This window comes from Heterocephalus glaber, unplaced genomic scaffold (genome assembly GCF_053883595.1).
Source record: "Heterocephalus glaber isolate CG9 unplaced genomic scaffold, H.glaber_assembly_v1.0 deba00001606, whole genome shotgun sequence".
In the NCBI taxonomy this organism is placed as follows: Eukaryota; Metazoa; Chordata; class Mammalia; order Rodentia; family Bathyergidae; genus Heterocephalus; species Heterocephalus glaber.
Genome location: NW_028258377.1, coordinates 29,572,342 through 29,597,231, shown reverse-complemented (window position 1 = coordinate 29,597,231; position 24,890 = coordinate 29,572,342). Strand labels below are relative to the sequence as shown.

The window sequence follows — 24,890 nt, the reverse complement described above, 5'->3', positions numbered from 1 at the left end:
TGATTTCCTTAAGATCAAAAAGATCATTTGGGGCAATACTGGTTTTAGAACCCTGCCAAGAGCCCTTTGGAAATAAATGCATTGCTAAAGAAAAGTCTCCTGAAGATGGAAGTACTATGAGTAAAACAATGGTAGCCTATTCATTACCAATAGCTTATTAGTGTTTAAACTTGCTACATCATGTTATAATGTGTAGATTGCTACTGTCTAGACATTTCATTAATGTTTCTGGAAGCATGGAAGTTATTAATTTATCCACTTATGGCTCACTGTGGATATAAAAAACAAATGAAATTGACCTCATAATGTGAAATGCTGCACTATAATAATAACTTGTTGTTCTGGTTTATTATTTCAAATTGTATGTTGATTAGGCAGCAATATATTATGACAAAATTTTCATTTCAGAAATATTTTCATTGGTCTAGAATTTGTGGAAAGGGACATTTGTAATTATTACTCCTGTGATTAAGAAGATACTATCTCCAATATACATAATTTTTGGACATAAACAAGAAACACAAGCTTAGTGAACACTGTGCAGGAGTAACTGCCTATAGGGCCATCAATGGCAGGGGATGAGTGGGTCCTGTTCTACTTCTAAACTTCAACTGCAGGAAAATTTCTACTGTTCTTGGTATTTTCCCTATAAAATGAAGGTGAAGTTAAATGAATCTAGATCTTCTGCTACCCTGAAGTCATTATGAACTTTGAAATTTTCATTCCACTTAGCAAAGAAAACTAACATATTAACTTTGGTCAAAGTAATGTAGAATCATCTTTCATAATGAGTATATATTATTTTTATAATTGGGGAAAATGCACTTATTTAGTACAATCAAATCATGATAACGTTTTGTTCTCCTGTTGATAATGTGTGGACCCTATACTTAAGTTAAGCTTGCTATGTCATATATAGGTTTTGTTTTCAAAGTGAAAATTTAAAAACTACTTGCTTCCTAAGTATAAAAATAAAAGTAATAGAAGAATCATACCACAGTGCTATATGTGCACCCATATTTATAGCGGCACAGTTTGTAATAGCGAAAGCTTGGAAACAGCCCAAGTGCCCATCAACTGGAAACTGGATAAAGAAGATGTGGTTTTTTTATAAAATGGAGTACTACTCAGCCATAAAGAATGAGAAACTAGAGACATTTATAGCTAAATGGATGCATATTCAGGCCATACTCTTAAGTGAAATAAACAGGACACACACGTGTAAATACTGAATAGTTTCTCTAGTGTGAGAAACTGATAGTGTAAATAAGGATTAAAATGAATAATTGATAATGTGAAATAGGAAGAAAAGGTCCAAAGTAGTAGGGGAAGTAGGAGGGGTAGAGGAAAGGAAAGAAGGGAAAGGAAAAATTATGAGAAAAGGAAAAAATGGAAACAAAATCTTTGTAAATAGGGAAGGGTGGAGGGGGCGAAGGAAGGACAGGAAATGGGGAAAAAAATAAGAACCAAGATGCATCATGTACAGGTACAAGCACCCAATGATAAATGTAAATGTATTGTATACCTAAAATATACCAATAAAAGAATTTAAGGAAAAAAATTTTAAAAAAATAAAAGTAATAGAGAAATTTCCAGTTCTGGGACAAGAGGGAGTAGTACTGCTAAGTACAAGTAAAAACCCTGGATAGCATATGTAAAACAATACAAAGGAGACTTGGAAAGGTAGGGATAAGACAGACAAGCTACTTATTAGAAAAACATCGTAGTAGGTACACAGGGCTTTTTATTTGCTTCAAATAGTCCATATACCTGGGTGCTGGAGACACAGGGAGCCTGGAAATACCAGTGGGCTCAGACAAAAAAGCCTCTCCCACCCAAAACACTCTCTCTCTAGATCAAGGAGCAGCAAAGAGACAGTCTAGCAAGGGAGAAAACATTTAGTTAATCTGATGGTTGAGGAAGATTGTCAACTTGATTGGTTTGTGATCTGCCCACAGGATTAGCAAAAGACATGTCTGGGTGTGTCTGGGCTGGTCACAGAGGTGTGACCTCAGGATCTGTATCTATTCCCTTGTCCCTTTCTCTCTGGTGTTGTTTCCCTGCTGTTTTCCTGCTCTTCTTCCCAGGTGCTATGAACTAAGCATTTAGCTCTGCCACAATTTTTCCATGATGTTTATGCCTTGGAGCTAGCCAATCCTAGACTGAATCCCCTGAATCCGTGAGGAAAAACCTTTCCTTCTTTAAATTGTGGGTGTCAGGTATTGTATCCCAGCAACGGAAAAGCTAATAGTTAACAATTGCCTTTGCAGTAAAGTTAACATAGGAGGCTTACAAACTCATGCTTTCAAGTTGGTCTTTGTCTGGCATCTGAGAACTTTCTACAGTTCCTACATAGGTGAGAAACTATCCCTAAAGTAATAAGAGTGACTCACTGTACCTAGACTGCTTGCAAACAATATGATTTAACCACACACCTTGATTCCTTCTGGGAATCTGCAATTTTGGTACATGCAAGGGAGCTTGTACCCACATGACGAAAAAACATTGAGCACTGAGTCTTTCATGAACTTTTTCGCTAGACACATTTGGTAAATGTTGCCACAATTTACTGGTGAAGAGATTAAATGAATCTTGTGTAATTCCACTAGGAAAGAACTCTTAGAATCTTGTTTCTGGTTTCCTCTGGACTTCATTCCATGAGGCTTTTCTGTTTGCCAATTTTGTTTGTAACTTTTTGCTGCAATAAATCTTATCTGTGATACAACTGTATGCTGAGTCCTGGGTGTCTTCAAAGAAAATCACTGAAGGTGATCATGATATTGGAGACCCCTGACACACTGCCATACTCCAACCAAATAACTGAAAAAGTTGTGGCCACTGTCAGGTCACCCTGTTTGTAGTACCTGAAAAAAGTATACAAAGAGATATACTAACAAATAAAACTGGGGTTAAAATGAAATCTTAAAATAATAACCAATCACAATGCCAAAAAGTTTATTTGAAAAGTGAAGGGTGAATGGGTATGAAACTAGCTCTGCAAATTGAATTTGGGCAGAACAAGAGGAAAAGAAGGCAAAATAAAAAATGAAAGAACACCCTGAGTCTGAGAGACACAGTGTGGGCTACTGTGGGAATTCATGACAGTGGCTTCCTGTGGCATCCACATGTCATGGGAGCTCGTGAGAAGTTCCACATACAGGGTCTTGAGAATTATTTGGCACTGTTCTGCGATCTTTTAATTGACAGGTTCCGCTCATTTCCCCAGCCAGCTTTGCCAAACCCTATCTCCTATATCATTTCCTCACAAAACTTATACTGAGAGACTGTTCCTCCACTAATACTATCTTGATGAGATTCATAATTACACAGTACTTCAGATTTAGACAACTGTAAACAGTGCTTTGAAATATTCACCTGTGAAAACAAAGGCTGGTAGCTACGATGGCAAAATATCAAGGCACATTTATCATTAAAGGAAATGAACCAGTAGAATGAAAAATGTAAGAGCAAGAGGAGGGGAGACTGAATTTATAGAAAGCTTCTTGAGAAGGAAAAATCCAGCACACACGTATAAGGGTTGGCTTCAGGTGGAAGGGAGCTGCCTCAATTGAAAGAGGAGCAAAAGAAGGGAGGATGAGTAAAGATACAGTTTAGTGACTAGATTTAGAAAGGTTTGAAGAGGAACTGCAAAAATACAAGACAATGTCATCTGCCTAGAGCAAGGAGGTAAATTCTACGGTTGGTCTGAGGTTTGAAGAGAGTGGAAGTTTTAAGTAGTTGTTTTGGGAAAGCAAATGGAATAGAGAAAGCCAGGCTCAGTTAAGAGCCTGTAGAATCTGTCCTCTGGGACAGACAGAGTATTTTTAGCTCATTCATTGGAGGCAAGAAAAAGGCAAGGGAGTGCATATAAAAGAGAGAAATACAGTGCTATAGTGAACTAAATTAAAAAAACAAAAATAAAGGAGGATTGTTTTCCAACTGGGAAAAAGAAAGTTTTACAAGAGAAGCAGATCAGAGTTGGGCAAGAGAAGGTGGTTGCTAAATGAAGAAAATGATTTGAGAAAAAAGAATAAACAGGTGTGGGGAAATAAAGATAAAACCATGGTAGCAGTGAATTCCTGTCCCAGGACTAGGGATGGCCTTTTGGTTTCTAAAACAAACATGGTCACACTGCTAACTGCAGTTGATTATCTGAATTTATGAGATTGGTTCTATATGTCTTATCGTCTCTTAGAATTGGCATCATATCTACCATGTCTCCCAGGTATCTTTAATTGCTGCCAAGACAGGAGAGAAAGACAAGCATAATATTCTCTGTGCCTTAAAAGAATGGATCCAGAGAGCAAAAGGAAAGAAAAATTTAATTTTTCTCTTCTTTTTGGCAGTTTTGCATTGCCATGAGTCTTTCCTAGGTCTATTTTATAGTCATTCTTAGTTACTGCGTCTATTCCCTTCTTAATAGCTTTTGATCTACTCCAAGTGTTTTCTCAACATTATTTTTTATCCCATGAATGTTTAATCAAATAGAAATTGACCTGGAGGAACTGAGATATGGGGAAAAGAAAACTTGAAATCATCCTTTAGATGGGCTATTTGTTATTCTGCTACCCTAATTCTTTGAGAAACACTGTTCAATGCTTGGCAACTATTAAATAATTTACACTGAGATAATACCTAACTTACAGATTCCCTGTCGCATGGCTTTTCTACCATAAACGATTGGAACTTCTGCATGATCAGTGTTGTTATATCAAAATTAGTGAAGCTGAAGAGTCTTAGTTGACTACAGTGATCAACATACACAAGCTTCTCTCATCACAATAGGAAAAATACAGAGTAATGAAACACCTACTATAAAGTGAATAAAGCAAAGAGAGATCGGGTTGAAAAAAAAAAGGCCATTGTTCATTCTGGAGACCAGTCCCTTGTTTTTTGACCTACAGTACTACAAACGTGATTTTTGTACATTTTTAAAATTTACTATTTCCCCTTTTTTTGTTGTTGTTGTTGTTGAAGCGGGCAAGACATTTGCATTTTTTTTGAATGAACAGATATTCACACATAACTGGTGCAGCTATAAATTACCAAAAGAGGGAGAGAAGGATGTAAAATAGTATGCCTTTTAACTAAAGGACTGCTGACTCTTTGCTTTCTGTTACTTTCAAAAGGGGAACATGAATCTGTCACATTGCTGTCAAGCAGAAGCAAGAAGGACTGGTACACATTCGATGCCGCTTTTATTTTTCCTTCCTTTTCAAAACCGAAGTTTTATAAGGCATCATATACACCAATCCAGAGGGCAATGACTCTTTAAAATTTTTATTATTTACAATTTTTTTTTTGCATGACAGCAAGTGTTATCTTAGGAGCTTCCTGTGCGGACTATTGTGAATTTCCATTAAAAACCTAAAATTCTTTCGTTAGGGCAATTGGCTTTCCTTGTATTCAGAGGGAAGATGATGTAACAGAAGTGGGGCTGGGCAGGTGGAGATATGATACAGTGCAGTAATCTCAATCGCCACCTCTCCTATTCAGATTTGCTTCCTGGGCTCTCTGACTCACTTCGCCTTGCTCCTCTTTCCCAGCTCCCAAGGTTCCCCTAACCCCCTGAAATTATTAACGGTGGTGGCCTCTGCAGCAATAATGCGGTTTCAAGGCCTTATTTCTTAAAGGTCATCTTTTAGGCCTCATTTGGAACATGATCCAGTCACATCCTCGAGGCCCAGGAAAACCTCGGATCTCCGGGAGAAGCCAGCGCCCACACCTCAACCAGTTCCCACTTTGGCGAAACAATACAAGCAACGTCATGGGGCCCGAAGACCCGCCCCGCTCCAAGCCCATCAGCATAGGCTCAGAACAGACAAATGGATGTTCTGGGATCGCGGGCATCTGCACAATCTCACAGTCTCGGAAAGGACTGAGTTCCTCCTTGCCTGGTGGAGATCGCTGGCTGTAGCTAATTAGCATTACCGCCTAATTCGGAAAAAAAAAAAAAAAAAGGATATAGTTGCTCCGTCCCCAGCGGGTTTCCGTTTCAAACCACCCACTTCCGGTTAGCCTGCCGGTTCCGGCCCCGCCCATCACTTCCGGTCTCCTTAGGTTCCGCTGCAGTCGGTTTGTGCGTCCGCTGCAGCCGGTTCCACCACAGTCCAGGTGAGGGGGTGCGGGTCCTCCTGGCGCGCTGCCCTTGGACACGTGTCCGGGCTGGGGGACGCGAACGCCCGCGGCGGGATGGGGACCTTGCCTGTCGGTCGGGCGCCCAGACCCTGGCCCCGGCCGGGTACGATGGGGCGCAGCCTTCCCGCCCGGCCTTCTGTCCCATTTCGAGGGCTTCCCGCGCCCCTGTCTCTTCTGGGTCCCCAGCTTCACACTTCCTTCGTCTTGCTTGCCTGTCTCCTCTCTCTCCTTGTTGAAGACCTACCCTCTCTCTTGGTACCGGCCTTCCGAAGCTGCCCCATACCAGTCCCTTTGTACAGATCTCTCTGCACCCTTTCGCAGTTCCTGTCGTCGATGTGCTGCCCCGGCAAGGAGTCCACGGTACTTCACAGTTACTTTTCGATAGACTTGGCGAAAAGTTAACCCCGCCCCCAGACCCATCCTTTCAATTCCAAAAGTTAAATATTTGCTGCTGTGCTTTCTCAGTCCGCGTGGCAGCAGGCACTTCTGGCTTGTGGCTGTGCTTTCAAACTGCCACCTTTGCTACTTTTTAGTTGTACGTTCTTGGCAAGTTATTTAACTTCTTTTTTCAGGTTTCTGGTCTGTATAATGAGGATAGTTGTTGTTAGTTCAAGATTGTGAAGAATAAATGAGGTGATTCAGTTAGCGTGGCACATAATTCTGTCACTACCTCCATTGTTTAGCTCTTTCTGGCTTATCAAGTGCTGTCACAGTGTTGTTTCCTACCTTAACGCTGTTCCTATCTAATAAATACAGTATCGATTGCCTCACCTTTCCTCGAGAAGACTGAGGCCCAGAGTTAGGAATTGGCTAGCAAAGTCAACCCAGTATGTTAGACAGTTATTCTTTGGGTTTGGGATCCCCTGCCCTACACCCCCATCATTTTTCATATATTTATATCGTACTGCACCATTAGTGAGCATGATTCCTCCTTCCTTCCCTCCCTCCCTTTCTCTTTTTCCTTTTGTGCTAGAGAGTGAACTCGGGGCCTCAGGCATGCCGGGCAAGCACTGAGCTGCCTCTCCAGCCCTTTTTATTTTGAGACAAAGTCCCACTCGAGTTACACAGGCTGACTTGTAACTTGTAATCTTTCTGCCTCAGCCTCCCAAGTAACTGGAATTACAGGTGTGCAACACTACACCTGGCTATGCATGATCTCAACAATGATGAAATAAGGTTCAGTAACTTAAAAATTGTCTTAAGGACTATTTTAAGACTGAGAACACTAAACAGTCTAGGGAAGTGACTCTCAAATTGTAGCACGTATTAGAGATGGTGGGATGAAGCCAGTTAAAACACAAATTGTTAGATTATTCTCTCGATCTTTGATTACATTTCTAACAAGTTACCAAATAAGATCGATCAATTCTGTTGATTAGTCCAGGGCCACACTTTGTGAAGCACTAGACTAAAAGAGAAATGTCTTGTCCAAGGTCCTAGAACCCAGGTAGTTTCACTCCAACCTGCTCTGCCCTGCCCATCACAATGTGTATTCGTGCTGGATGCTTTCCTACTTCCTATAAATAATCATTTTTATTCCCATCTCTTACTTAAACCATATTTCAGTTTGACTCCAAAGTCCATTTGTCTTTTTATTGAAGACCATAACATTTGTTAGAGCTTATTCTAAAATGGAGTATGTTATCTAAATTAACATACTGGTTTTAAACCTTCAGTAGAACAGATTATAAACATGAGAGTAAATATAAACCAGTATATAAATATGAAACATGAGTAAATATAAATATGAATTATATGAGTAAATACAAAAGAGAAGTTATGGTACTCTCTTCTACTAATGGGCATGTGGGTAGAAGACATTGTTCCCAAATTATTCTTGCATATTGAGACTCAAAATTTGCCTTCTTTCTTAGCAGTGGGTGCAATCAGTGCATGAATAGTGCAGTCAAATGTTTCACCAGATAATTGAAAGCGTTTGGGAAAAGCAATAGTTCAAGATTAGGAAACTCAGATTTCTAACCTGTGGTGAAATGAGCTTATGAAAAGTAGAAAGCTTTGTGGGGAATAAACTCACATTTCATTGTTGGTAAGAGAATCTGCTGTGTAAAATTTGTATGCTTAGAACTGTGCCTGTGGGTTTTGTACTTATTGAAACTTTGATGCTTTAATTCCTGTAGGTCCAACTCAAGAGAAAAGACAGGTGTGGGAGAGGCAGGGTATGCAAGATTTATCCGGAAGACCTGTTACCAACTATGTACCTACGAGCAGTTTATGTATTTTCTCAGATCTTGTTTCTTTAAAGAGGGACACTCTTATCAGACAACCTTGTTAAATGAGAGTGTGTAAAACTGGCCAATTCTTAAAATAATGAAACATAAGGCTTATTCCGTATTCAGCATAGAGCCTGGAACATAGTAAACATTCAGCTTTAAATTTATTTAACCAATACTTACTTACACAGTATTTACCATATGCAGGGTACTCTGCGACTTCCAGACATTAACAAATTTGATCCTCATAAGATGCCTGAGAAGTAGGCATCATCCCTATTTTACAGATGAGGAAATCTAGGCTCTAATAGACAAGTTAATTTCCCAGAGTCAAACAGCTAGTAAATGGGAAATCTGAAATCTGAACCCAGGTGGTCTGGCTCTAGTCTGTGCTCCTCCTAGTAATTAGAACACACTGCCTGTCAAACATGAAATGAAAGAGGATATTCTGCCATGGTGGAACTTGCCTATAGTCCTGACCAAGTAAACCAGGGGGGAGAAGTAGCTCATTACTGTACCTTCCCTGATGAATAGCAGGGAGAGTCTGATAGAGTATTAGGAAGTAGTAAGTGTAAGCCAAAAATTGAGATGGTGGGATAATTTTTAGTCTCAGTAACTTGTACTGTTTTGGGGAGCCCTTCTGTAAGGAGAAACTTCCGTTTCTATACCATCAAATTGTAAAATAGAACTCATGAGACAGTTACAAGTTTGTCTTTGATATGTCAGTTTTAACTTGTTTCTTTGTGTATGCCTGCCATTCTAGGTATTTTTTCTGAAGGAGAGCTGCCTCTTCCTATGCTTCCAGAATGGCTCTCCCTATCATTGTAAAATGGGGTGGACAGGAATATTCAGTGACCACACTTTCAGAGGACGACACTGTGCTAGATCTCAAACAGTTTCTCAAGACCCTTACTGGAGTGCTGCCAGAACGCCAGAAACTACTTGGACTCAAAGTAAAAGGTAATTCTCTCCCCACTGTACATCTTTTGCCTTGATAGTTATGAATTTTTCTATTTGCTATTACCTGTTTTAAATAGTCTTTACTTTTTTTTTGAGATTTCTTTGGTAGGAATTTTTCTCAAATCGATTTAGTGGTAAAAATGGTAATGTGAAAGGATACTTGAGAACACCACCAGTAAGACTACTTATTCCTCTGACAGTTGATGTTTGCTTCTTAAAGCTTTGGCATAGAAATCTCAGGTGAAGTGTCATTTATTTTCTAACATCTGCATTGTAGTGCAGTGTTTTCATTACAGCTTGGGCCTTATACTCTCCATGAATAATCTCTCCTGTTTCAAAAGTAAAGGTGATACTTAAAATTCATAGGCAGTTTCATATCCAGCTAAAAGGGATTTTTGTGTTGCCTACATTTGTCTTACCATGAAGGGTGAGTTTTGAGGAACTTTAAGTCTGTAGTTTCATTTTAGGCATTTGATCTTCAGAGCTTCACGACAAAGCATTTTCTTCACCCTGAACCACAAATTAAAACATGAATTTATGTTTAGTTAGTTAAAGGTGTTCTAGGATAGAACAAGGGAAAGCAACCCTTGTATTAGTTGTGGCTTCTTAGTATCCTAGATGTGACTAACTCAGCAGTAACAGTTTATTAATGTAAGAAAACAAAAAAAAAACAAAATCCCAAAACTACTGTGACATCTGTACCAAACCTTTTAATGTTAGGGTTTTGTATAATGGAATAGTGAAACTAGCACCTGAACTTTAGTGAGAAAACAGTCATTTGCTTGTATTGTAGGCAAACCTGCAGAAAATGATGTTAAGCTTGGAGCTCTCAAACTGAAACCAAATACTAAAATCATGATGATGGGAACTCGTGAGGAGAGCTTGGTAAATGTTTACTTTTGTTACCATTTGTCCCATTGAACATACTATGATTTATAATTTTAATTGTGGTAAAATTAATCAACCTCCATGGTCAATGAAAAAAATAAAAGCTGTACAGTGAATATGGTATTGACTCAGCAGAAAATAAATGCCCGGGAGCTTTTTAGTATGTAGTTAACTAAGTGTAGTAGTAGCCCAAATGGTCAAATTGAACATGGAAAATCTGTCCAGGGGACACATGTAATAAGTTATTAATTGGGGAAATTTTCCCACAGTTTGTGTTTGAAAGATTCTTGAATTCAAATTGTACTTCATGTGATTTTTATGCTGTGCATGTATTTGTTATGTTAAAGTTAGTATGGTAAAACTCTTTTCTGTGATTTTTATGCTGTGCATATATTTGTTATGTTGAAGGTAGTATGGTAAAACTCTTTTCCGTCTTAATAGGAAGATGTCTTAGGTCCACCTCCTGACAATGATGATGTTGTTAATGACTTTGATATTGAAGATGAAGTAGTTGAAGTAGAAAACAGGTAAGTGCCTTTTCCTTTAGAAGGAATTGTCACCTGAGAAAATGTGAGTGCTTCATTTGATTTTATTTTTTTCCATTAGGGAAGAGAACCTGTTGAAAATTTCTCGCAGAGTCAAAGAGTACAAAGTGGAAATACTGAATCCTCCCAGGGAAGGAAAAAAGCTGTTGGTACTAGATGTTGATTATACATTATTTGGTAAGTCAGTTAATAATGCCTTTGATCTTCTGTTGCCCACAACTTTTGTTTTTCTTTTGTTTGTTTTTTTTTCCAGCAACTCAGGGTTCACATGAAATATTTGAAAGCTTTTCTTATTATTACAAAAATAAATCATTCATTGTAGGAAATACAGATGAGGAAAAAAAAGTCATTTGTAATTTCAAGACCCAAAGATGACCACTCTTAATACTTTGGTGTGTATCTTCTAGTGTGTATGTATGTATGTATGTCTTTTTTTTTTCTTTTACTTAATTATAGATGGAATGTCATTGCAGTCATTAAATATTTGTTGTGAATATATATATATATATTTACACACACACACATATATACACATATATACCATACAGTATTCTACTTTGTGGATGCATCATAATTTAACTTAGTAGTTTCTGATTAACACTTAAATTTTTATGAAGAATATTTAAAGTGTAATTTTGGATAATTTATCCCTTGTTTCTGTTTAATTATATTCAGGCAGTTTCTTGAATTTGAAATTTATTGTGTCAGTTAAAGAAGAAAGATGTTCATTTCATCCTCTGCTATTGGCAAGAAGTATTTAACACTGATAACGGGAGTTTATTTACTTCTATTTCTAGTCTTTAAATATATTTCATAACTTGACGTATACTTATTTTACGATTTAATAAGTTAATTGGTCTTGTCATTTTGGTTGAGTGTGATAATATCTGCAAGGCAATGACTAAATGTGAATGTAGGAAGCCTAGTTTTTCATTTTCATAAATAATATCTAAACTTGAGAGTAATGAGAAAAAAATTTACAATATAAGCCAGAATTCTCAGTATTGCTCTTCATACTTTGAGCAAAACTGATTAATAAAAATTAGACCTCAAGCCAGGGGTGTAGCTCAGTGGCTCTGCACCTGACTGGCAAGCGGAAGGTCCTGAGTTCGATACTAGGTTGTGTGCTTTGAAAGATATATCTGTCAGCCAGTCTATTTCAGCCTGACGCAGTGTGCAACTGAATGTTTATGTTACATTTCATAATAATTTCATCGTCAATTTGTCCACAGTAACAAACTAATACTCATGTATGATCAATTCTGTTTTAGACCATAGGTCTTGTGCAGAGACTGGGGTAGAATTAATGCGGCCATATCTTCATGAATTTCTAACATCTGCATATGAAGATTATGACATTGTTATTTGGTGTAAGCTATATATATATTTTTAGATTTCCATGTAAATAAAGTTGTTCCTTATATTCTGCTGTATAAAACATGAATTAAAAAGACTTAAATATATTTTCTTTTTTTAAGGAAAATTGACTTTCTTGCATGTGTATAAATATACTGATATTTGTCACGTAACACTGAGGTAGTTTTAGTATAGGACAAAAATAGATTATGGTGTCAGAATGAAAATGGCCTTATTTTCTTAATGTCCTAACTTAGTAGAAATTTTTCTGATCTTTACTGTGGAATCCTTGATACCTCAAGATATTGTTGTTTTCTTTCTTCCTCACTCCAGTTTCAAAACACTTGGAGAAAGATAAGTTTTTTTAAAACCACAGTGATGTAACTCTACAAAAATAAAGGGCAATATAAGTCACATAAGGAAAATTAATATATAGACTGAAGCAGTGTTACTCAAATTGTGCTCTGTGGGTCACTCTAAGAATTTATAGGTCTGTGATAAGATAATGCTTGTTCTCCAAAATGTAAATCTACCGTATTACTGAGGGCACCATTTAGTTCAGTTGATGTTTGTTTTTACCAAGAGTTTCTTGAAGAATGAAGAAATGTATTGATTTACATTCCATGTTTGTACAAACATTTAAAGTTGCTTCTTGACAATGTCGTAAACAGAGTTGCATTCTTATTGTGAATTAAATAAAATACCATCCATTAAAGGTGCTGTACTCTATTTAGTTGTATGAGGTCTTGATGAGAAGCCAGATAGTAGGTAACAGTCTGTAAATTTCCTTTGTAATTACCCTTATGAGTATTTTTATTGTCCAGTGATAATAGAAGTTCACAGCTGTTAAGATTAAAAGCATGTTAAAATTTTGATAATTTTATCTGAGCCTTGTGGTGCATGTTTGTAATCCCACTTGGGAGGCCCAGACAGGAGGATCAAGTTCTAGGCCAGCCTGGGCTAATTAGTGAGTTCAAGGCCAGCCTGAACTACAAAGTAAGAGCTTGTCAAAAACAAAATATTGATAGTTTTCTGGTTTAATATGATAAGAGGGAGGAAGCTCCCTGCTTAGCAGATTTTTGTCCTGTAACTGATGTCTGAGAGGACATTTGAGAAAGAGTTTATCTTAAAAGTTTAGAGAACCTTTAAATATATTTAAATAAGTTATTTTTCTAAATTATGGTATTTTGTGGCAGTATGTTGACAAGGGCACTTCATTTGGGAACTAAATACAGTAGGATTTTAGTTCTGGCTTTGTCTTTACTATGTGACATTGACAGGTCACTTACTCTGTCAGAACCCTAGCTTCCTCACTTAAACATAATGATAAACCCAAAATACAAATAAAGATGAAAATAAAGACTAGTAGGAAATGTGATGTAGACTTTGTAGAGATGGGAAGGGAATCTGGGGAAGAGAGAGAGGAGGGTAGGAGGAAGGGGAAGTAAAAATGATTGAGATACAATATGTACCAGTTCCTCAAGATGAATGTGGTTATGTATCTCCAAGCTATACCACCATTAAAAAAATAATCAGTATTGCAACTAGTTCCTTATCTGACTTCTAGTAGTTAATAATGAGAAACTGTTAGTTGAGTCTCTTTCATCTGGGAATTGTAGACACAGAATAGATAGTAAATTGAAAAAAATCTTTCCCTCTTTTGTTATCTCTTTTGATTGTAGATAACAGTCTCTAAAATTTTTGTTCAGTTGATCAGTTTTGCATGTCAAGGTAATTCTCTGGCTTTTCATGTGTATGTGTTAATATTTTTTTCTTGAGAACTCAGGTTTCCCCTTTCACCTTTACATCTATATGCATACACATACTTTAAATAGTTGAAATACTTTTTCCATCTTCTTAAACACTTTTCCTGTTAGTATCTATATAGTTTAGTCCAGTAATTGGGACCAGGAGAGCACACAGAGATGGTTAGAAATTTAGTATCAACAGCTGCAAAACTGGTCATTGTCCGTCAGTGAGCAGATACGCAACACAAGTATACTTTGTACATTTGTCTCTTTTTTTGTTATAAGCTGCTTCATTCAGTGAGCATTAAGTGTACTACACCTGACAAATGCAGATTTTCATTGGACCTCGCTAATCTTCAGCATAAACTTTTGACACCTAACCTTAATGTGCTTATATTGACATACATACACACACATGTATAGATATATGCATTTCCTGAAATTAGGACCATGGAAGAAAGTTAAAATCCAGACATCTCAAATTTAAGTTTGGAATTGGTAGAAAATAGTGGCAGGGCTGTTTTTAAAAGGGAGTTTGGGTCTTACCAGTTTCCTAGGTTCAGAGTTCTTTTGGGTGCTGGTTACTTGTATCTTGTAGGTAAAAGTTGTTTAAGCTTTTTCTATCCAGTAGACAAAATTTATTTTTTAATATTTATAAGAAGATTACCATAAATATAGTAAGGATATTATTTGTGATACACTTGCTTTGCTTAGAAAAATTTATTTTTAAGGATTTTAAAAGTAAAATTTAAACTTTTCATATGTATTGTATATTCCTCATATTTTAGCTGCAACAAATATGAAGTGGATTGAAGCTAAAATGAAAGTAAGTGTTAGAAACAGCCATTTTTAAATGATTTGAAAGTTCGAAACTAAATCAATTTCATTCTTACCAGTGGACATTTAGAAGATAAATAAATGCAGATATCAGGAGTAGAAATGTCTTAAAAGTCTGTGTCATGGTGGTTTGTAATGAGTACCTAAGCTGTTTTCAAGAAAAAGTAGAGCTAGACTTTCCCTTTTTTTCCTCTCCATTTTACAGTAACACTTCCTTTGTTTCTGGTTTATTTTCCCTGGACCACCATTTGTTGATTTAACTAAGTGAAATTAAAACACTTGGTAGTTGTTTAGTAAGATGAATGCCACTGGTATAGAAAGTTGACATTTTTGGGAAATTGCGTCTGGAATATTAAATCTTTGAATTTTCCATATTATTATATTTTAACCTCATTAACACTTATGTTTACAGGAGCTGGGAGTGAGTACAAATGCAAATTATAAGATTACCTTCATGTTGGACAGTGCTGCTATGATAACAGTACATACCCCAAGGAGAGGACTGATAGATGTAAGAACTTGTTTTACTTTTATTTAAAGACATGTTCATTTTCTAGTGTACTTTTTGTGTTTATACTGATGGAATAAATTACAGAGTTTAGAAATCCATCTGAGTGGATAGTAAAGTGACAGTTTTGATGTTAAAATGAGTATTGTCATATAATTTGACATAGAAAAATGAATTTAAGTTTAAAAGATGTAAATTTTAATGAAGCAGGACTGTCAAGAAAGCAACTGGTGGTCAAGGATAATTGTTTTGTGATGATGACAGCACAGTTTTGCCTGAGAGTAGGTGAGAAAAATACTGAATATCATCAAGGAAGGTACTAGAAGCAAACCAAAACATACTTACTTTGCCCTGTATGAAAATGCTAATAAAAACAGGTGCTTCATAATACGTGTGCTTTGGGGTGATGTTTGTGTAGCCCTATCGAATAGGAACAAGAGCCATCCCAGAAAAGGATTGGGCTAAAAGATTAGGGGTTTTCACTTTGTTTGCTCCCCAAGTAACTATTTGTAGGCTTGAAAACCAACTATCTGCACAGCTGCGAGAGGCACTGTTGGTAATAAAGAGACGAGTGAAATACAGTCCCTGCCTTTTGGAAGCACACAAGCAGCAACTGTGGAGAACTTAGCGTACTCGAAAAGCTTAGGTCAAAAAGACAGTATTAACGTCATGAAATTTATAAACAGTGATTTAAGTGCATGGAGATTCGTTCATAAAAGAAATAATGCATACATCGGGAAAATATACTTTATTACTTACTAAAGTAATATATTTCCAAAATCTAAACATCAAAAAGAAGTTTAGACAGTGTTAAGCATAGCAATGTTTGGAATAGTGAAAAATTACAGTAATAATCTTCAGTTTCCAGGGATAGGGAATTAGATGTATAAATTGTAGTTACCCTTAGAATAAAATGCGTCATTTGGTATAGATGATAGCTATGTTTTAAAAATTTTATAATTTTCATGACAGTGAAAAGTAGTTTAGATAAGAATGTCTACAAGCTGTTAGAACATGGTTTGGTCCAGGATTTCCTACTTTAACGAAGAATCTGTGAACTCTCCGAAGCTACTGTTTAATCAAAAAGCCTGGGATAAATACATCAAAATACCTAGTCATTTTTGGTGCTGACTAGATTATAAGTGATTCAAAATTTTCCTTTGTGCTTTTCTGTATTTTAAAATTATTCTGAGAGGGCCGGGGGTTTAGCTCAGTGGTTCTGGCATCTGCTGCGCAAGCACAAGATCCTAAGTTCAATCCCTGGTACCAAAAAAAAAAAAAAAAAAGAGTGAAAATTATTCTGAGAAATCAGTACTTCAGGTTTTGAGATAAAAGAGTGCTTGACCTAATTACCAAATGACAGCATTTTTTAAGAGGATACAGAACTTCTAATCATAGGTGTCAAAGACTGATCTCTGAGACTCGTTAGCTAAAAAAACACTCAACAGTCGGGCTTACTGTGTCAGTTCTGATGTATTTGCCTTCAAAATAATTGGCAATTTTTTTTCTAGTAGCAAATAGTGAAAAAATACAGGCAGTAAAATTTTAGTAAAATGAGGACATTGAGAAGGAATAAGTCCCCTTCATATTAAAATAAATTATAGAAAAGAGAAAAATAAAAATGACAACCTTTGTCAAAATTTATTGCCATTTCTTCTCATATACTTATTATCATAAATGAAATTCGTGCCTTCAGCAAAAAGTAATTTTCTTTAAAAATTTTATTGATTTAGAAAAGTTTCTGAGCTTATAATATAGTGACACAATTCACAAAATCATAATGAAAATTTCATCCCAGTTGGGCCCCTCAGCCATTTATTATCCATATAAGGAAGTATTGTTACTTCTTGTGTGGTCTCACAGAAACTTAACACAAGCACCAATAAAAGCAGCTATATAAGGAATCATCTCTTTGAAGCCTTGACTTAAGAATTCTGAAATAAGAGCAGGAATTTACAAATTATGGTGCTGTTGAAGATAAGTTATCAAATGCTCTAGAAAATAGAAGCTTGGGCCATTAAATTTGAGACAAAATCAGTTTCTTCTCAGTAAAATAGTTAAAGTACCAAAAGAGCCAGGGACATTTTCCCTCACTATGTTGTTTGGTTTTGTAAATAGATCCGCTGTAACTCTTAAGCTCTGAGTGGATGTTCCCTAGCCCAGGAAGTCACGTGACTGCTTAGCAGACATTAAAAAATGGCTTTAGATCTTTTTAAAACTAAATAACTTCTCTTGTCCCATAATCTTCATGTTAAAATTATAGAAAGTCTTAGAATGTGTTTAGTTCAATTACAACATGAACAGACTTTTCAGAAATGTAAACATTGCAAGTTGACATCATGCTTTGAAAGTGTGCGGTCCAGGATCAGTTCACATAGTCATCAGTGTCTTAGAGGAAGGGAACTCTGGCTTTGTTCTACCATTTTGTCGTAGCTCTGCTTTTAAGAAAGGATTAACCATTGATAAAATTGGACTTAAATCTAAACTTTTATTCTAAGGTAAAGCCTCTTGGTGTTATTTGGGGAAAGTTTTCTGAGTTCTACAGCAAGAAAAACACCATTATGTTTGATGACATAGGAAGAAATTTTCTAATGAACCCACAGAATGGACTAAAGGTAAGCCATACCTTTATATGCTTTTGTCATCTGGACTTTGTGGTAGAACTTTCAGCACTGTTAAATTTCATAAAAAAGCTCAGTGGTGCCACCACCTGCCTCGCAAGCACAAGGTCCTGAGTTTGATCCCTGGTACCAAAAAAAGAAAAAAGAAAAAGAAAATGCAGTCGAGTGCCATTGCATAATTGTGTTTTTAGTCATTGATTGACCACCTGTCTGAGGGTGGTTCCATAAGATTATATTGAAACTAAAAACAATGCCTTTCTCTTAGTATTTTTACTGTATCTGTCTTTGTTTAGATTTATACTGACCATTGTGTTACAGTTGCCTACAGTATTCAGTATAGTAACACGCTGTACAGGTTTATAGCCTAGGAGCAATAAACTGTACAATAAAGCCTTGGCCTGCAGTCGGCTGTAAATCTAAGTTTGTATTAGGGTGCTCTGTGCTTTGTAGTATTCAAACAGTGGTGAACTTGCTTAAGGACAAGTTTCCTTGTTATTAAGTGACACATAGTCACAGGTAAGAAAAATTTAAGTATTTAGAGAAGTTCATATGAATGTGAACAGTCTGACTTCTACATTGATATCTCTTTAGCCAATACATCCAAGTGTTTTTTTTTTTAATTATCTGTTTATTTATTTTGGTTGCGACAGGGTCTTGCTATGTAGTTCAGACTGGTCTCCAACTCAAAGCGAGCGATCTTCCTGGCTTGCTTCCCAAGTTCTGAGTTTACAGGTGTCCACCTCCTATAGGCAGCCCCAAGTGTTTTATTTTTAGTTAGATTTGTGGGAGCACCCTGAGCTTACTGAGTTTTAGCATCAGAAGTGAAATCATTAGATGCTTTATAAGGAATACAAATCTTATAATTTCTGGTGTTCTGGTTAACTGGATAGCTGGAACTAATGGTGTTTGTTTTTCTTCTTAAACTGAAACTTAAGAGGTTTTCAAAATTCATATGGGCCAAGTACAAATTCTAAAACTGTAAAATGTCAGCGCTAGAAGGAACCTCAGTCATCTTGTCTGCTTTCCTAACTTTAGAAACAGACAGAGGGTGAGAAATTCATGACTGCCCAAAATCATGTATGTAAGGTTAATAACACAGTTTGGGTTAGAGTCTAAGTGACTTGCTTCCTGGTTCAGTGATGATCTTGGCATCCAGTCACATGAAACTTGTGGAGCTACGATAGTGACATTCTAAACCTGGTAGCAGCATCATATTGGGAAGAGATAAACTTGAAAATTAAAAATTTCTGGTACCCATGGTTGGTTATATGTTGGGACAATACAAAAATGGAAAAGATATTTCTATATCATAATACTAGTGTGAATGGAGCCTCCATTTGAAGTGAAAATCTTAATGCTAAAATATTTTAGTTTCAGTCCTGAACTTTTCTGCCAGTTAAGTTCTTTGGTAGTTTTAAAAGACAAGAGAAAAACTTTAAGTTCATTTTTGAGGACTTACAGATTGATTTGGTCTTTAATGTATGGCGAGTATAATTTAAGGGACAAAATGCTAATTTAGGTCCTGATTTGCTACAAATATAAAAGCTTGTTGACTTAGAGGGAAAATGGTTATTTTACCCTAGCAAAATGTTTTCTGTTGGAGGCTTTGGGAGAAGTGGCTTTCCTGTGTGTAATTCACCAGGTTGAGGGTACAGAAAGGTACACTTGAGTCTGGACAAGAGATTTGATTGACTATTGCCAAATTTTTATGAAACTCATTGCTATTACCTGTTCGTGCAAGGAGGGGTGATAATGGTGTTTAAGAAGTGATCTTTGTGGAAACTTTTAGCTTTTAAAAATGTACAATTTTTTTTTATGTGTTTAGAAGACACTTTATGTTCCCAGCCAATATTTGGATCCTATTCATCTCTCTTACTGCAGGGAGAGATGATGTTAAACATTTTTAATTCTTTATGTTACTTTACAGCAGGGTTTTTAAAACACTGGATTACTCAGATTCACTGAAGGAATTCCTAAAAATACATAGTTCCCACCCTCAAAAATGCCAATCAGGAAGTACTTTTAAGACATGCAGGTGTGATCTCTTTCATATGTCCTTTTGAGAACCTCTTTTAAGGTAATTATTGATGATCTGCCCACATTGGCATTGAAGTTTTGAAGTTGAGGAATATTCTTAAATACTGTGCTTTGTTATCACAGTTTTATAATATACTTAGGAATTTCAAAAAAGATTCATGCAAATTTGGCTAAAAATAAGTATTTTTTAAATAGTTAACTTATAGGCTTGCCGCCTTAAGATTTGAGATATGTTGTAAGGGATTGTGAATATGAATATAAAAATGAACTAAAAATGTGGATGTTGGAATTATGGGTAAAGCAATTGGTGTGAAAGCTTCATTTTTGTTATCTATATAAGGAAATCATGATATAAGAGAATTCAGCTAATCTCAACAGTGTTAAGTTTCTAAAATATGTTTCTTTGACATGAAACAAATTGATTATACATGTTGCCTGCCCTGCTGGTTAGCAGGTGGTTAGATGGGTGGTAAAAATGTTACACTGGGCAATGTTTATGCTGAAACAGTGCCAGGTAAAATCCATTTTTTTGCCCTTAATTAGTTTATTTTATCCTGTCTGAAACGGAATCATTGGAATCAGTTTTGTTGCCTAATAATGCTTAAGACCAAATGTTTAGAATGTAAAAATAGCTCAGCGGGGCCTTGGGTTGAAAATCTTTTATACCAGCCATGGAACTTGTACTTTCTCTTTCTGTTCTGAATCCCTTCCTGCTCTTTAAGCATAAAAAAATCTCTTTAATGTATTGTATCTTAATAGTTTAAAAGTGAACACATTGCTTTTACATTCTTCAGGAGTTGAAGGAAGGTATACTTTAGCACTTCCCCATGTCACCCAGGAATGTGCAGAACCCCGTTTCCCTGTGTCATACATCACACCATGCTTCTGTTCACTCCCAGCCCTGCGCCTAAGCAGGGTGCAGGACAGCACCTTCTGGATCCCCACAGTCGCTGCTGCTGCTGCTGGGAAATAACATTGTCTGTGATGCTTTCCCTAAGGAAAGTCTCCCACAAGTCCTTGCATCTGTTTGGACTTGTTCTGCTGGCCTGCCTCAGGTTCCCCCAGGCAGCAGGGGAGTTCAGCTGACAGTTGTGAAGATGTCTATCCAGATGTTTTGGTTTTTTTGTTTGTTTGTTTTGTTTTTGTACCGGGGATTGAACTCGGGTCCTTGCACTTTCGAGGCAGGCGGCGGAACCACTGAGCTAAATCCCTGGCTTGTATCCAGGTGTTTAATGAGAGCAGAACATTTGGGAAATTTTTCTTCTATCCACTTAAGGATGGTAGTCTGCTGTTCTGGTGACAGAAGAAAAGTATATTTAAAACCTCTACTCTTGATAGATATAGTAGTGAACTCCTTTGAGCTCAGTGTTCCTGCTTTTTAGTAAGTGGCAGTGATTAAATGTTACCTGTCTTTTGATGTTTTGTGGTGCTGGGGTCCAATCCAGGTCTTCAGGCATCCTAGGCAAGCACTCTACCACTGAGCTACATTCCTAGCATTACTGTGTACAGTAATTGATTGTTTCCGTAAAGAATAAGAATAAATTAGTACTTTACTAAGTATGACTTTTCAATTCTTACATCATGTGTGCTTGAGGAGAATGTGTATTTTTGTTTGTTTTGAGATAGCCTCTCACAGTCCTCCTGCCTCAGCCTCCAGAGTACTGGGAATAGAAGGATGAACCACTACACAGCTGTGTGACTTTTTTGTAGTTTTGGGGGGTTTTTTTTTTTTTGGTATCAGGGATTGAACTCGGGTCCTTCTTGCAAGACAGGCGGCAGAACCACTGAGCTAAATCCTTGGCCTCCTTGTTGTTTTGGTTTTTGATAGTGCTGGGGCTTGTACCCAGGCTCTACCACAGAGCTACATGCCCAGCCCTCTGTGTGTGTGTGTTAAAGAGATGAAACTCAAAAGAAAAAAATATATTTATATCAAAGTAGAAACTGGATGGGAAATAGGGAGAAGTTCTAAATCCCCAAAATGTCTATTCCATTGTTTCAAAAATATTTTATAATGCATGTTGTTTCATTTATGCTACTAGTTTCTTTGTTCATTGAGAAGAAAGTTTTGTCCTTTTGTTTGTTTCTTATTTGTAGGTCTTTTTTTTGTCTGTGACTTGTACTCTGAGTAATATTTTGACCATTCTTTTAAGATCATGATACCAATACAAAATACTACCTTTTGTTATTCTCTAGTTGTTTTGTTGTGAAATTTTGTTTTATTTTTTCATAGAAGAGTGCCTTTTTATATTTTTAATTAATATCTACTTGTATTATAGTAAAATAAAAATATTTTTTAAAAGACAATTCATAACTGAAAAATTTGAATTATATGCTACATAGTACTATATAGTACAGTGAATCCTATGTATGCTTCATCTAAGTAGCTTATAAATTCATGGATAATTTTGTTTGCTCTGTCCCTTCTTCTGTCTCCTGAATATCTGAAAGCAAATCCCAGACATATCATTTCATTTAAAATTAATTAAAAAATTTGAAAGACTATCTTAAATTGTATGAAGATATTTGAGTTGATGTCTTTAGAAGAAAAGCAACACTCTTTATTGAGGTGCTAACATAAAATTTACTGTTTAACAAACTTGTAAAGATAACTCATGTAACTGCCACCCAGGTCATCATATACAGAATCCTATACTTTCAGTCTCCCCACTGTTCTGATGTATAGTTTGAAGTAATGCTTCTTCAGAAATTCTTTCATTATAAGGTATATCAACCTTAAAAATTTGTAAAATGTGAGAAACTTGCATAATTAAATGATTTCTATGGAAACTTGTATAATTAAATGATTTCTGTGGAAATTTAATGACAGAAAAATGCTTATGATTATACATGGCAGAAAACAGGCAATTTATGAATATGTATAATGATATTTCAGGTATGTAAAAATTTCATGGAAAATTTCTAACATGAGAATTACCATTTAAAATTTGTCTTACTTTCCAATTAGATCAATCTTGTATTTGGTTTAATTTTTTTTATAACTGAAATAATATAAATGAAATTAATTAGTAAAAAGCACCTAAAGTGGTAGATGGGAAAAAAGTGTAAACAGTTTTGCAAAGTAGAGTAACCATGTAGGGTTTCAAGTGCTGTGAGAAAACTGGTAGCTTCAGTTTCAGACTGAAAGGATGTAGATAAAGTAGGTAGAAGAACTCTTAATTTGTTCTATAAACGTTTTATCTGACTTTCTGTTCACTGTACTTAGGCTAATATAAAAGTAATTTTTAGTATTGATGTCTTTGGTGATATTTTAGCCTTAAGGGTTTTTTAGTTTTCCTTATCACGCTGTGAAATTTTGTTTCCGAATAGATAAGGCCTTTTATGAAAGCACACCTAAATCGTGATAAAGACAAAGAACTTTTAAAATTAACTCAGTACCTCAAAGAGATAGCAAAATTAGATGACTTTTTGGAGCTAAATCACAAATACTGGGAAAGGTAAGTGCTTGTTGCTTTTTAGTTTCTCTGTACACTAATGAGGGAAAACATTTAGTGACCCTAGAATATATATGTCTTTTATTTAAAATGGTAAGTTCTAGAAATATTTTCCAATTCATTGACATACCACTGCACCTCAAAACTATTTTCCCCTTTTGTCTTAACCTCTAACTTGTTCATAAATCAACATCTCATAAGCTCTTTAATATTTCTAGTACAGAAGACTTGAGAGATGCGTTCACATTTATGATGCTACCTGAAAATTATTATTATTATTTTTTTTGGTACCGGGGATCGAACTCGGGACCTTGTGCTTGCGAGGCAGGCACTGGAACCACTGAGCTAAATCCCCAGCCCCCTGAAAATTATTTTGTGACATCAGTTAGCCCACTCCCCTGTGAATCACATGGCAATTTAACCCATATTCTTATACTTTAAAATAAAATCAGGATAGACTATGTTAAAATTTTTCTGAATAGTGTTAAAAATTCCAAAGACTTCTGTTTGTAGCAGAATACTTTATTCCACTGAACAAACATCTAACTCAAGATTTTCTTTTCCAAAGATAACCGTTATTAATTATCATCTTGCTGTCTAATCCTTCAGTCTTTTTTTCTAAGTAAAGAGATATGTATAAATCCAATATAGATCGCATAAAAACCTCTGGTGAAATAGAAGGGATTACTGTAGTATGCAAGAAATGGTTTGGAATTAGATCTTCAAAGGTTGAGTTCCAGGTTCTGCTGCCTGCCTCGTAAGCACAAGGTCCTGAGTTCGATCCCTGGTACCAAAAAAAAACAAACAAAAAAACAAGCTTCTAAAGGTTGAGTTCCAATAATATAGCAACAAAGGAGACTGTATATTAACACTTTGGCGTTTCAGCTCACTTTGCCACATAGCTCCTTAATTACAGTCTCTCAATCCTACTTGGAAGGTAAAGCATCCTTTTTTTCTTTTTTTGTTCCCTATCTTCAAATTGCAGATGATATAACTGAGTCATAGAGATAAATGCTTAGCACACTGCCACAAAGTAAACAACACCATCAAACATTGAATTTTCTGATTTTAGGAAACCTTTCCCTACTTCTACACTGCTAATTATAGTAGTTCATAAGTGTGAGAAATGGAGATAAATTTTAAAATTTTGTGTTAGATTCCTATTAAATAATATGAATAAAATGTTTGTTTAGTGAATTAATGTCTTTGTATCTTTTTGATCTCCTGATCAGATTTCTCTAGTATCTTTGGGCTATTATCTTTATGCAAGAAAAATAGGATCTTTAAGTGGAATTTGAGTTATTTATAAGTTACAAGACTAGTTAACATTGACTCTCAGATTTGAAAGTAGGCCATATAGAATGACAGTTAATGAATGCAGCCTCTAGAGCCTTAAATTGGGCAAATTGGTTAACGTCTGTGTGCCCGTGAAACAGGAATAACGTCTAGCAGAAACTCTTCAAGAAGCTGTTGAGGGGTACTTTACAGTGCATGGTACATAGACAGTGAACAGATGTTAGTGAATGTGAACAGTACTCATCTTGAAAGGTTTTATCATTTAAATAAACC

General features: G+C 36.1%; 1 protein-coding gene across 4 annotated transcripts in view; it reads left to right on the top strand.

The window, feature by feature from the left end:
- Positions 1-5,961: 5,961 nt before the first annotated feature.
- Ublcp1 (ubiquitin like domain containing CTD phosphatase 1) overlaps positions 5,962-24,890 on the top strand; it is a 37,106-nt gene continuing 18,177 nt past the window's right edge. Inside the window, exons 1-10 of one of the 4 annotated variants that reach the window (XM_004836471.3) lie at positions 5,962-6,114; positions 9,133-9,329; positions 10,123-10,214; positions 10,659-10,744; positions 10,824-10,939; positions 12,034-12,132; positions 14,655-14,692; positions 15,116-15,214; positions 17,710-17,826; positions 23,197-23,324. In XM_004836471.3, the coding sequence (XP_004836528.1) occupies positions 9,176-9,329; positions 10,123-10,214; positions 10,659-10,744; positions 10,824-10,939; positions 12,034-12,132; positions 14,655-14,692; positions 15,116-15,214; positions 17,710-17,826; positions 23,197-23,324 (929 nt within the window). In that variant the 5' untranslated portion in view covers positions 5,962-6,114; positions 9,133-9,175. Of the gene's footprint in view, positions 6,115-6,321; positions 6,499-9,132; positions 9,330-10,122; positions 10,215-10,658; positions 10,745-10,823; positions 10,940-12,033; positions 12,133-14,654; positions 14,693-15,115; positions 15,215-17,709; positions 17,827-23,196; positions 23,325-24,890 lie in introns of those variants that run through there. The other 3 variants (XM_013078651.3, XM_021240397.2, XM_021240406.2) reach the window with 3 other exon arrangements.